This window comes from Stegodyphus dumicola, chromosome X2 (assembly GCF_044657685.1).
Source record: "Stegodyphus dumicola isolate Sdum_Otavi_A_Nest chromosome X2, ASM4465768v1".
In the NCBI taxonomy this organism is placed as follows: domain Eukaryota; kingdom Metazoa; phylum Arthropoda; class Arachnida; order Araneae; family Eresidae; genus Stegodyphus; species Stegodyphus dumicola.
In genome coordinates this window covers 20,313,417-20,326,672 of record NC_140781.1, presented here as the reverse complement: position 1 = coordinate 20,326,672, position 13,256 = coordinate 20,313,417, and the positions used below count along the sequence as shown (strand labels likewise).

Below are 13,256 nucleotides of genomic sequence, written 5' to 3'. Positions count from 1 at the left end.
ATATAATAACTATGCTTATAGAGATATTTGTAAAAAGTAGATTTGATGAAACAGTGTTTTAACAGATATTGGTGGAATTCCTGTTTAATCCTATATTTGGCAGAATAGGACCTTACTTGTATAAGGGGGTATCCTCATCTATAACTCAGGGTTTGCCTGAGTGTTTTTCATCTTCTAGGTTACAATTTCCATTGCAAGATTTGAGAAAGCAGTTGCAAATTGTTCTTTGTACTATTATTTGTGCCTGTCACATATTGCTTTCTCTACTTGTATTTAGTCCCTTGGTATAAAGGTAGAATGTGACATTGTGTAAATGCAGGGGATTATCATGTCTCTTATTTTTGTAGCTTTCAGTATAGATCAATAAACGTAATTCTCATGCAGTCTTTTATGTAGCTAGTTCATCTACATATGCTTATGTCATCAGCTAAAGTAATATTCTGTTTTACTTTGGTGCAGTTGTTTTGCCTTCTTATACTCTAGCATAAAATTAGTTCTTGCAATTGCAGCAAGAAGCATGTGGTCAACACATCTCAGGAGTGTTGGCCAGATATTCTTGCCATCTCCATTTCATTCCAATAGTTATATTTGGTACTGAACTAGGTCCCAAATTTTGTCAGTTCCACTGTACTCACAATGCTGCGTGTACTATCAGGCAGATATGATGCGCACATGGGTTAAAGACCAGATTGTGCAGATTCTTAACTCTAGTATACTGGGCTGCCTGTTTTTTTTTTTTTTTTTTTTTTTTTTTTTTGTTCATTCAGTCAAGAATCACTTTGTGAAGGAAGATAACTGCAGATTGTGGCGAGTGATAACTAAACACATTCTTAATATTATCTGTTTGTAAAAAATGTCCTCAACAAATTGTCCTCAATCTGAACAATAGATGATTGCACCAGAGGTAAGAATTTTTGTGCCACAGATCTTGTGCTTTGCACCAGGGCTAGTTGTCATAGCATTTTATCTGGCAAACTATTTTTTGCATCTATCACTTACTAATAGTTGTATTGAAATGTGAATGTATGTTTAATTAAAAGTTCTGAATATAGAATGGTGCAAATTTTCTCATTGAAACTAATGCCTTCAAAGTGCCTTCCAAGGGAAGTATTACAGCAGAGATTCCAGCTTCATTTTTTATTGGACTTCTATTTGAGTTTCAAGGGAGATATTAGAGCAGAGGTTCTGGCTTGGTTTTTGATTAGGCTTCTACCAACTTGATTTATAATATTTTCACAATTTTCTGATATTTGTTAAATTCTCATTTTTATGTAGTGTAGCTTAATATATTTTGTTATTTGCACTCAGAAACCTTATTTCTGGTGTCTGAAGTTTCTTGATTTTTCTTTAGATTACCTATGAAAGGAAACAAAGGCCATTTCATCAGTGAGATTTTACAGCATGTTACTGTTGTGGGTGTGGGAACAATCGTTTGTCTGAAAATATCATGTACCTGTTCTCCATTGAGCCATAGTGCCTTAGGTGGTCTATATTACTGATGAGCACAAAGCAGGAGTGAAGCTGTTTGCATTTATCTCATTACTAAGCAGTGCTTGTTTCATGTGCTTTGAGCTTTGGATTTAGTTATGTCTCTGAGAAAGTAAAATGCATATACACTTTCTAAAATCTTAAATGTTATGTATTATTTCATCAAGGAAATGCTGTGCATGAATAATGTCTGTTGTGCTTTGTGGAAGCGCCAGTGTTTTTTTAAATGTGTTCATTATTTAAAAAGTCTTTCAATGTATTTTTATTTAAGAATTATTTTTTACTGAGAGAATTTTCGTACTTCTGATTTTTATGCTTGGTAGGTTGATGTATTTTTAATGAACATGATTAAAATGAAAACTTTTTTTTATCAGTAAACAGCTTTAAACATTCTCTTAAAAATTAGATGCAAGGGAGATGGACTGCAGACTAATAATTCACGTTATTGCAGCTGTAAGTAAAGTGGTGGTAAAGGTTATTGAATCATTGGGTGTATATTGTTTTAATTATTCTGGTGCATTTTTGCTGAAACTTAACCCTTAATAAAAAAACTGTGTAAGTAAATGTCATGCTTTTACTAATAATAATAGATTCTTATTAACTATAAGCTGCATGAGATAACATCCCTGTCCTCTTTTTTCCATGCTAGGATGTCTTACAGTACTCACTGGCTAGTGAAATAGCACATGCTCGTCAGAAAATTCAAAATTTTCTAAAATCTGTGAGTAATGATTTTGCTTTTGCTTGCAAAAGTTACTGTTGCATTAGTAGAATGCTTTTTTTTATGTATGTATATGTATGCATGTGTATCAATGTACAGATATTAAAAAATATATTTTATCTTAAGTTTCTCCATATGAATAGCTTTAATTTTTAACTCTATATAAATTTATGATACAAATATTGATTTCAAAGACTAAAGTTTTATAATTTTGTTTATCATAGTAGCTTTTTTTGGTGTATGTGTTTTGGAGGTAATAAGTGGCTTTGATATTATATCAAGGTGAATATTGAAATGTGCTTAAATTAACTAACAAGTGTAGTTTTATTTTTCAGTATTTAATATTCCTTCCTGTAGCATTAAATAAGTATGCATGAAAGAAAAGTGTGAAATAAAGCACATTTTTCTGTGTCATCAAATAAATGCTGCGTTCTCATATTTACACAAGGTACACAACTTCCCATTGTAAAAAATAACAGGTAATAAGAGGTCATTCTTGAAAAGATCAAGCAGAAAGAATTGTTTAAAGAAGTTTTATTGCTTCAAAAACAAATATGGCCGACTACTGACAATATGCAGATATTTTGCTCTTATATCCAGAGTAAAGATTATGCTAGTTATTGCAGATATGTAATTAAAGTTGTGTTTGAAGATGCTAGGTAATTATTTCTCTTGGTTACACACATTGCATGGTAGCTACAGTAATGTCATAATAGAAAAATGGTTATTCTTGATATCTTAATAGAATTGGGAAGGTTCAAACCTATATCTCAATAGGTATACAATCTTGTAGCTGGAAAACTCTTTGCTAGAGAATTGCTGGTGTGTTTATATAGTTTGAATTAAATTGATTATGATGAGTGTCATGTTAGATTTCAAGTTCGTCAATCATCATTCGTGGTAAAATATGCGATATGTTATAGAAAGAATAATTCAAACACTAGGTTTGGAGGTAAAATCAGTCAAGAATAAGAGTATATTTTGAACCCATATGTTTATGTCTTTGCTATACAAACTAGACCTGCCAGAAAGGATTTCAAATAAATAAAAGTACATTATTTATTACCTCTCGCTATAAATGTATCTTTCAAGGTAATTTAACCAATAGTCAGTGAAAAGTATTTCAAAATAATTTTCTTATCTGCTTTTTATAGAGGATATAGTGTGTGAACGATTTTACCCTATGTACTGTTAAGTTTTGCACGGGTTGGTGGATTTGGAGTGATTGATGACAACACTTGATGAAGAATGAAACACAGTTTATTAGCCAATATTACTCAGGACAGCTCCCAAAACATGTTTACAGTCGTCGAAAAACTACAAGAAACTTGCTGAAACAATCAGCAACACGCAGTCTTCAGGCTATAATGGTGAAGACAAGCTTCACGGCAAAGCACTAGAGTGCAGCTATCGACTCGTTCAGTCGTTCTCGAAACTCTCTCAAGAGACTCTCCACACTACAATTCGCAATACACGCAACGATGCACCAACTCGACAGTAGACTGACAATAAAAATCGATAGACTACGAGACACTCGATAGACTCATTATTGACTAAGACTCTCATGAAACACACACTGCTACTCTGCATACAGGCAGTTATTATATAGCTTTTGGCCTGCATTCAAGAACATTGTAGACCAAACTGGTAAGAACTCGTTCTAGAAGGTTCTCCATCTGTCTATGGCATATGGCCATACGTCGTCAAATTAGCGATTTCTCACCAAATAGGGCAACCCTGCCTTCCTTTGCCATTTTATGGCAACCGTAAGCCCGCTCTGCAAGAAAGCTATCTTACTTTGGCTGAGTATTTCATTATGGTACCTATTAACACTTCAGTTGTTACATTAGGAGTGGTGATTTGCAAAATGAGCTGTGAATGCAAATAGCAGTGATTGAAGGCTTTTGCTAGCATCAAAGCAGATTGCAAGGGAGTTGATTCAAACCAAAAAACAAAATACTGGGGAAAGTGACCATCAGAGTGAATCTGAACAGGAAGCTGCCTCACTGGATAAACTTTCTGTTGATGAAATTTTTATAGAAAAAGGTAGAATGAAATTAATAAGAAATGCATCTTTTCAAGATGTTCACATAGGGTCACACAATACTCTTACTAAAGTTCCTGACATGCAAGTTCTTTTTGAAGAAATTGTGTCGTGGAAGTATTGTAATGTTTACTTGAGAACCAAATATTTTTGTGGTATTCTCTTAAGTACGCACACACCAGAGGCCAAACAGTAAAGTCTCTGAACACTAGTAGTTCGGTCCAGGTTTTGAATCCTGGCAAACAGGCTGGTTGCATATGTTTTTATGATTTTCCCTATGTGTAGCAAGTATATGAGCCAGTTTCTCTTATAAAGACTTCCACAAAGGCATCCTTTTCCTCAGGCAGATAGGCCTAAATTACTTAATGCCATAATCAAATAGACCATTAAATAATTTATAATAATATTGATAAGTGATAATTTTCAGGAAACGCAGGCTCTCAATGCAAGTAAAGTGTGCTTTAACATGATAACCAAGAAAGTTCCTGCCGATTTGGACAGTCGGAAAGAAAAAGTCATAAAACAAGTAATAATTACTGCTAACCCTCAAAGTAATCATCAGCATCCAATGCCTTTTGCCAATGAGTGGCTAGCTGTGCAATGCCATTGCGATAAAACTCGGGAATCTTGGACACAAAGAAGTCTGTGAGGGCTTTTTTGAGGTTTGGCCGGTTGTTGAGGGATTTTCCACCTAGATGGTTGTCAAGGGGATGGAACAAGTGGTAGTCTGTTGGCACGAGGTCTCAGGAGTATGGTGGATGGGGTAGTGACTCCCAGCCCAGTCGCTGAATGATATCCCTGGTCTCCCGAGCCACATGCAGCCCCTCATTCTCATGTACACCATTATGACTGACCAATGCTGGCTCTTCATGCATCAGTTCCTGATGCACACATTCCAACTGCTGTGAGTACAGGCCTGTCGTGATAGTGTGGCCTACTGGGAGCAGCTCATAGTGCACAACTTGGCGATTAGTCCACCAGATACAGAGCATGATCTTGCGTGGATGAGGAGAAGGTCTCACGGTGTGAGGCGCTGGGTCCCATGGTGACAACCAATGTCTGAAACACCTGGGTGTGTCATACTGGGCCCACTTTTCCTTGCTGGTGAGTACTCGATCAAATCTGGATGCATTGTGGTGCCGAGTAAGCAATGACAAACAGGCCGACACACTGTTCCTTGCTTCCATCGGACAGTGAGTGGGGTACCCACTTCCTCAGCTTGTGTGCTTTTCCTATGCAGTGCAAATGGAGTGTGATCGTTTCATCAAAATACCTGGAAGTGTGCAGCAAGCTCACCACATGTTTGGCTACTGTCACTCTCTATGGCTGCTCTCAGGGCCTCATCGTCCAGCAATTGTGACCTATTTCTGCGTGGTCATTGCTAAGAGGCATATCCCCTGACCTGAACTTCTGGAACCATTGCACCTAGCGGTTCGTTTGTTAATGGCATCATCTCCATAGGCCTGGCAAATTCGGGGACTTGATTCTGCTGCTAACATGCCCACTTTAAAATCAAACAACTCCGAACAAGCACCTTTGACGCGTCCATTTTAATCAGTCACTGTGTGAGTTATGCTTGAAGTACCGATGCAGTGCACTTTTATATTCTTTGTCGATGTCTGGACTTGGTCAATGCCTAACTACTTCATCACCAGATTTGGCAGCTATATTTATGTTGGGGTTCACTGTTCCAATGTCATATCAGAAACGGCAAGAACGTTTTTGGTTACCGTTTTTTTATGTTGGAATGCACCAAGCAGTGCGCCTAAACTTAATACACTGGTTATCATAAATTAAGGAAAAATCACAAAAATGTCGATAACTCCCTCAAAAATAAGCCAAACCGTGTAAAATTTGAATATGTTGCCAAGTAATAGTAACTGAGTAAAACTGCAATATGCAAATTAATGGCGCTGCACTCGGAATACGTCATCTGCGAGGAGAATAAAAGTCCATGTTTGAGAGCAAGCCCACATATTTCACTGTGATAGTGACATCAGAAATCTGAGATAGCTAATTCGTAACAATGACCTCCAGGCATCATTTGCCTGCAGAACTACGATGGAGAGCCATTGGGAGACTAGAGGCAGGATAAAGTCAAACAGAAGTGGCCAGATGGCTAAATGTGAGTCCTTCTGTGGTTCATAGACTTTGTAGGCGATTTCAAACCACAGATTTGGTATCTAGGAGGTTAAGCCAAGGACGGCAAACTGCTACGACGACCACCGATGACCGATATTTGACATGTGCGCGAAGGAATAGAACCGCTCTGACTCTTCTTAAATCCTCCCTTGCTGCAGCCACCGGAAGGTTGGTATCAACGTCAACTTGTGCGTAGAAGGCTTCATGAAGGTGATCTGTATGCGAGACGACCAGCCATTTGCGTGTCGCTCTCGTCACGCCATAGGAGAGACTGTTTGCGGTAGGCACGAAAACATGTTCACTGGACGACTGATCAGTGGAGGGCTGTTCTCTTTACGGATGAGTCCAGGTTTAGTCTAGAAAGCGATAGTAGGCGTTATTTGATATGGAGAGAACCTGGAACCCGTTATCATCCATCAAACATCCGTTAGAGATGCATACGGAAGAGGCAGTGTCTGTGTTTTGGGTGGCATCTCTTTGGGTAGACGCTCAGACCTCAATGTCCTTCCAACAGAAACCGTGAATGCTCCGGTTTATAGAGATGACATCCTTGATGCTTATGTGTGCCCATGTGCCTGGGCAATAGGTGATGCTTTCCTGTTACAGAATGATAACGCAAGACCACACAGGGCTCGCATTGTAGATGATTATCTTCAACAGGAAACAATTACGCGCATGGAGTGGCCAGCTCGATCTCCAGACTTGAATCCTATCGAGCACGTTTGGGATGCTTTAGAGAGACGTCTAACTGCTCTCAATCCACCCCCTCACACCCTTGCCATGCTTGCAACTGCTTTGCAAGAGCAATGGCTCTCGCTTCCTCTGGAACTGATAAATCACATGATTGAAAGCATAACGCATCGCTGTATGTGCTGTATTGCTTCTAGAGGAAACCATATTCCATATTGAAGGTACTTTTCCTATAGCAAACCGACACCTTCGATTTGTTCATTTTATACATGTGCTAATTTCTATACTACCATAATTGTCTGGTAATTTATTTTTATGTTCTTTGATACCTTACTACATGTTGTACATTGTGGGTTAGTTTCATAAAATTCTACATGTAACTTTTTCAGTAATTGTGATTTTTCCTTAATTTATGATAACCAGTGTATTTGTGGCTTAGAAATGGACAATGGAAAGCAGTGTTAATATTTTTAGTTTTTCTCGCAGATTATTTCACAGAATGTACATAAATTACTCAGTACTTTTCATTTTAAAGTATACATCTATTTTCTAAATATTCTGTACACATTAATATAAATATTTGTAGTTGTAATTTTGGGTGGTAAAAGTGTTCCAAAAAAAAAAGTCCCTTAAGAAATACAAAAAGGTAAAATACACTATTACTAACACAGAAGTACTAGTTCACAAAGAATTACTAGTTATTTTCATTCTAAATACTGAAATAGGTACCTATAACAGTTATGGAACTTGTTTTCATTTGTAATCAAAAAGTGCTAGCGTACAATTGTTATGCCATTGAACTTGCCTTTCATGTTGCATAAAAGTTAATATAAAGGCCATAGTATTTTAGTCAGTAAAAGTGGCATATGGAGGAAAACATTCCTTTATTGTCACTTTAGTTTTCCCAGAGAGATTAGTGTATTCCAGTAACCTGTAACAGCTATGGAACATTTTTTTTTCATTTGTAACCAAGGCATGCTTGCATATAGTTATGTCATTGAACTTGCCTTTCCCCTGTGGCTTAAAGGCTAATAAATAGGCCATAATATAAATAATGTATCGATAAACGTGACACATGTATCAAAATGCTCCTTTATTCTTGTTGCAATTTTTCCAAGGAGATTAGTATATTCCAGAGTATTCTTCACTTCTTAATTATTCCCTAGAGTATTTTCACTTAGTTTTATTAGCATGCCTTCGTAGTGTAGTGGTTAGTACATTCGGCGCATATTTGAGAGGCTCGTGGTTCGATTCCCGGCAAAGGCATTGCTCATTTTTCATGTCTCCAGCTTCAAAATAACCTAATGACATTACAGTGACGCCCGAACTAAAAGGGTGGTGTATGATTCTCCACCACCAGGATTTGGTGATAGGGTCCCCTAATCTCCAGCTGCCTTTTAAAAGGGGGAGTATATAAAGTATTTCTCCCACCTTCTTAGCATGCCTTTGTAGAGTAGAGGTCAGCACACTCGGTGCGTATTCGCGAGGCCCATGATTTGAGTCCCGGCGAAGGCGTTGCTCATTTTTCATCTCACCTGCTTTAGAAAACTACATAATGTCTACAAGTTCTTAAAAAAAATATTTTTTTAGATTGTGATATTACTGTAACCAGTCTGTGTGTACCAACTGTAGTGAGTAAAATGCTTGTAAGTATCTATGCATGAATAGCCTATTTTATATTTTCATTTTAATCAAAACAGAGGCTAAAGATACATTGTGAATTCACACACAGAATTTATGATAGAATACCATTTGAAAATTTTAATCTGGTCTATATTTTAAACTGTTAAGTTTATATAAGTTTTTACTAATCATAGTTTATATCTGAAAGTATTGTAATATTTTGTTCCCGATTTTATTTTAAAGAGCAAGTTATCATTAAATATGCAAGTTGATTGAAATACCAATTATAATTAAGGAAGACTGCTTTATTATAGAATTTCTTTAGTCCCAGACATTCATTGGTAAATTTTCTTGCTTGTAAATATTTAATGTATTATTTTATTCTAAATCTTGGCTGATTTTTGATAGACTGATGTTGGAAGTTTGGAAGATCAGAGCTCGACACTTTTGAAAAGAGTAGAGAAGTTAGAAGAAGAATCAGAAAAATTCAGGAAACGTTAGTACAATAATTTTTTTACATTTATGCTGAATTGATGAGGAATAAAATTTTTTTACAAAAAGTGCATAAAAATGGTTTTCTATCCTTATTTCAGTTAGATGTAAATTTGGTTATTCAGGTATAATGATATGAAAGCTATTATAACTGAAAGCATTTATAAACATCTTTTTAGTTTTTAACCCTCTGAATAGCATAGTTACTACCTCTAAATACATATCTTTGCTATACTCTTGCAGCTCAGGATGGCTTTTGCATCACAACATCTTGCCTTGCGCATCAGCTGCATCAAGAAATTCACACTTTTCTGCAAGAGGAAGGTCGTGTGATCAATCACTAGACATTTTGGTGAAACAAACATCAATGTGACCGACATATTTGACAAAATAAATGTCTTGAACCTACAGGGCATGATATGGGCATCTTGAGTCTTCTAGAAAAGATTTCAGCATTTAAAAGAAAATTCCAGTTGTGGATAAGAAAAATTGAATGACATGCTCAAAATTGTTTTTGAGCATTGCGACAGTACACAATTTCTATTAAATTCGCTCTTAGAAAAGAATTGCTAGCTCACTGACTGGTTTGCAAAATTCTTTGCAGAAGATATGCAAGAAATTTACATTGATCCAAAATCCTTTTCATTCTTAAGCTCCCCAGGACTTTATTTCAGGAGATAAACGGAGTTTAACTGAAGTATCTTGCGAAAACAGTCTGAAAATAAAATTTGCTTACTCAGATTTAATGTAGTTTTGGATTTCAATCAAAATTGAGTGCTACTTTTCCTTTGTGACGTCCTATCTATGTAAAGCTGGATTTTCAGCCGTCGCTGTTATAAAGACAAAATATCATTTGAAAATCAGTGAGGAACAAAAAATATAAACAACTGTAGCAAGCCTTTTTCCACGATTTGAAAAATTACGTGGAGATTTCAGCATTTAAAAGAAAACTCCAGTTGTGGATAAGAAAAATTGAATGACATGCTCAAAATTGTTTTTGAGCATTGCGCCAGTACACAATTTCTATTAAATTCGCTCTTAGAAAGGAATTGCTAGCTCACTGACTGGTTTGCAAAATTCTTTGAGGAAGATATGCAAGAAATTTACATTGATCCAAAATCCTTTTCATTCTTAAGTTCCCCAGGACTTTATTTCAGGAGATGAACAGAGTTTAACTGAAGTATCTTGCGAAAACAGTCTGAAAATAAAATTTGCTTACTCAGATTTAATGTAGTTTTGGATTTCAATCAAAATTGAGTACTAAATTTCCTTTGTGACATCCTATCTATGTAAAGCTGGATTTTCAGCCGTCGCTGTTATAAAGACAAAATATCACTTGTAAATCAGTGAGGAACAAAAAATATAAACAGCTGTAGCAAGCCTTTTTCCACGATTTGAAAAATTGTGTGGAGATCAACAAGCTGACCTGTCACATTGACTTCCTAATTTGCCACTGAAGGTTTCTTTTATTTTTTATTTGATTTGTATGTTTTCTTATCAATTAAAATTATTATATGTTTTCACTAAAATGTTCTCATTTCTGTGCTTGATTAGCGTTATAGTAGTAATATTGCAACCGAGGTATTGTGAAAAACTAACAAACGTATAAGTGTGCTACACTCTTGCAGCTTGAAAAAGCTTTGGAACTCTTGGTATAGCTTTATATTTGCATGAAATACATGTAGATATCTACTTAGCAGAATCATGAATATACGAGGGCCATCCAGGAAGTAGATTACGTTTCCGTCTGTGTCCGCTAGGGGCGGGGCTAGCGCGGCCATCTTGGGGTCAGAGCGTTGCGCAGCTCAGTCTGCATCTAGCGGTGCTAGTGAGAGGTTCGTGCTGTGCTCCGTTCAGATACTGTGACGGTTTGAAATGTCTGCGTTAATTGAAAATCCCGCGAGCTGCGAGGTGCGCTCAGTAATAAGGTTTCTGACTGCAAAAAACTGTAAACCGATAAAAATCTATCGGCAGCTTCGTGAAGTGTATGGGGACAACATTATCACTGAAGGTGGAGTGCGTCAGTGGGTCATAAGATTTCAAAATGGCCGAACCAATGTTCACGACGAAGATCGAAGTGGGAGACCCAGCATAGTGACTGCCGAACTTCTCGAAAAAGTCGATGCTAAAGTCCGTGAAAATCGAAATTTCACAATAACGGAACTTTCTTTGAGTTTTCCACAAATTTCACGAAGTTTGTTGCACGAAATCATCAGCGAAAAGCTTGGTTACCACAAGTTTTGTGCAAGATGGAAGGCAAGAAGAGGTAACGAAGTGGTTGAAGGCGCAGGCGGCCGAATTTTTCGACGAAGGAATTTCCAAGCTCGTACATCGCTACGATAAATGCCTTAATTTGTATGGTGACTATGTAGAAAAGTAGTATTTGAGTGTGGCTTTCATCTGTATATAATAAAATTTGTTTCCTATACTTTGTTTATTTTTTTATTCCAAAACGTAATCTACTTTCTGGATAGCCCTCGTACATTTTGCTGGAAAGAATTAGAAGGCAATGTTATCTTCTGCTGAAATTTTATGTGAAGTAAGAGTTGTAAATTGATACACAATGAGGACAGTTTTCTCATATCTTTTGCACCAACCAGTTTCAAATGTTGCTGAGCTTCAGGTATTAAATGATTTTCAGACCAATCTTTTATTTATGTTTATATCATGCATGCTCTTTTATTTCAGTGATAGATGACAGGTGAAATCTTTAAATGCCTGAGTTCGTGTATTTTTTCTGATTACGAATCTTTTATTCGTTCCTGCAGTATTTGTACACACCAAAGTCATTACTCTCCGGGGTGTGTAGCAGTCCTTATAAGTGCTTATAAGTTCTTATATTTGAAAATAAATTATGAAGGTCCTTATAGGTGCTTACTTTTTCTCTTAAGTGCTTATTTTTTTTATTCTTAGTGAAAAAATTTTAGCACATTTATAAAAAAATATACAGTCTAAATATAAAACAACACACATATAGTCTAGTATCTTTTTTCAAAATTAGGCAGCCAAAACACTTGACAGGCTCAAAAATGGTGGCAGCAATTTTAGTGCATTAAACTGTGTGAGTAAACATTAAGGTATAATAGGTAAAGGAAAATAACTACATTGTAAGAAAGTGAGAAAAAAGATCATCCATTGATATCTCATTGCTATTTGTATCATGTTTTTACATCTAGAAGAGTTTCTATGTTTTTCTGACATATCCTCCAAAATTTAGATTTATTTGTTTTGGTTGATCTTAAAGGCTTGAAATGCAATATTATGCTTGATTGTTGAATTTTTTTGTTCTATTTTTCATCAGCCATCAGAAATGACCTTATCCTGCATGTTTTAACAACTGAAGTTATATATTGTAATCCTAGCGGTAAACACGTACTGAATTTTTCCTCCATACCATCTTAAAATGAAGTCATCTCTGGATTTCTAGAAACCAAGTGGCACCAAGCAAACTTTCATACAGTGCGGGATAACTATGCATACATGTTTTTAAGAAACTCATTTGTATTTCCTGTATGAAAGAAGTCTTATTTTAATTTTCCTGTATTTATTTTCTTCTTTTTAGAATTAGGAAGCCTTTTTTCACAACTGACTTCACATTTAAACAAGTTCGAAGAACTTGAAAATGCTTTAAACGTCTTAAAAGATCCAGAATCCAGCAACTCTAGCCAGGTATTTATTTTTATAATTCTCTAAAATAGATTAAATAACATCCTAGAAGTATTATTTATATATATGTAATATTTTTCTCAAAGAAAGTAAAAGCCAGTGCAGAAAGGAATGTTCATAATGGGCCTGCAAAAGATGATGATGATGATGATGATGATATAGATCTCTTTGGATCTGGTGATGTAAGTAATTTTATCATCTAGTAAAATTATGTAAGTTATTTCATTATTTGAATTTGTTACACATGAATTTTCATTTTTGCTGATATAAAATGTCTGAAAAAAAGATTTGCTTTAATTTGATCACATTTTGTAATGTGTAACTTTACAAAGAAAACTGCACAACATTTGAGTATAATAAATATGCTGTGTTACTATCCATTATGCTGTG

At 35.9% G+C, this 13,256-nt stretch overlaps 1 protein-coding gene across 2 annotated transcripts in view; it reads left to right on the top strand.

Moving 5' to 3' along the window:
- The window catches only part of LOC118200767 (putative elongation factor 1-delta), a 56,021-nt gene that overhangs the window by 31,398 nt on the left and 11,367 nt on the right, over positions 1-13,256 (top strand). Inside the window, exons 3-6 of one of the 2 annotated variants that reach the window (XM_035372733.2) lie at positions 2,138-2,209; positions 9,117-9,204; positions 12,763-12,869; positions 12,953-13,048. In XM_035372733.2, coding sequence (XP_035228624.1) covers positions 2,138-2,209; positions 9,117-9,204; positions 12,763-12,869; positions 12,953-13,048 — 363 coding nt within the window. The remainder of the gene's footprint in view (positions 1-2,137; positions 2,210-9,116; positions 9,205-12,762; positions 12,870-12,952; positions 13,049-13,256) is intronic. The other variant, XM_035372734.2, reaches the window with a different exon arrangement.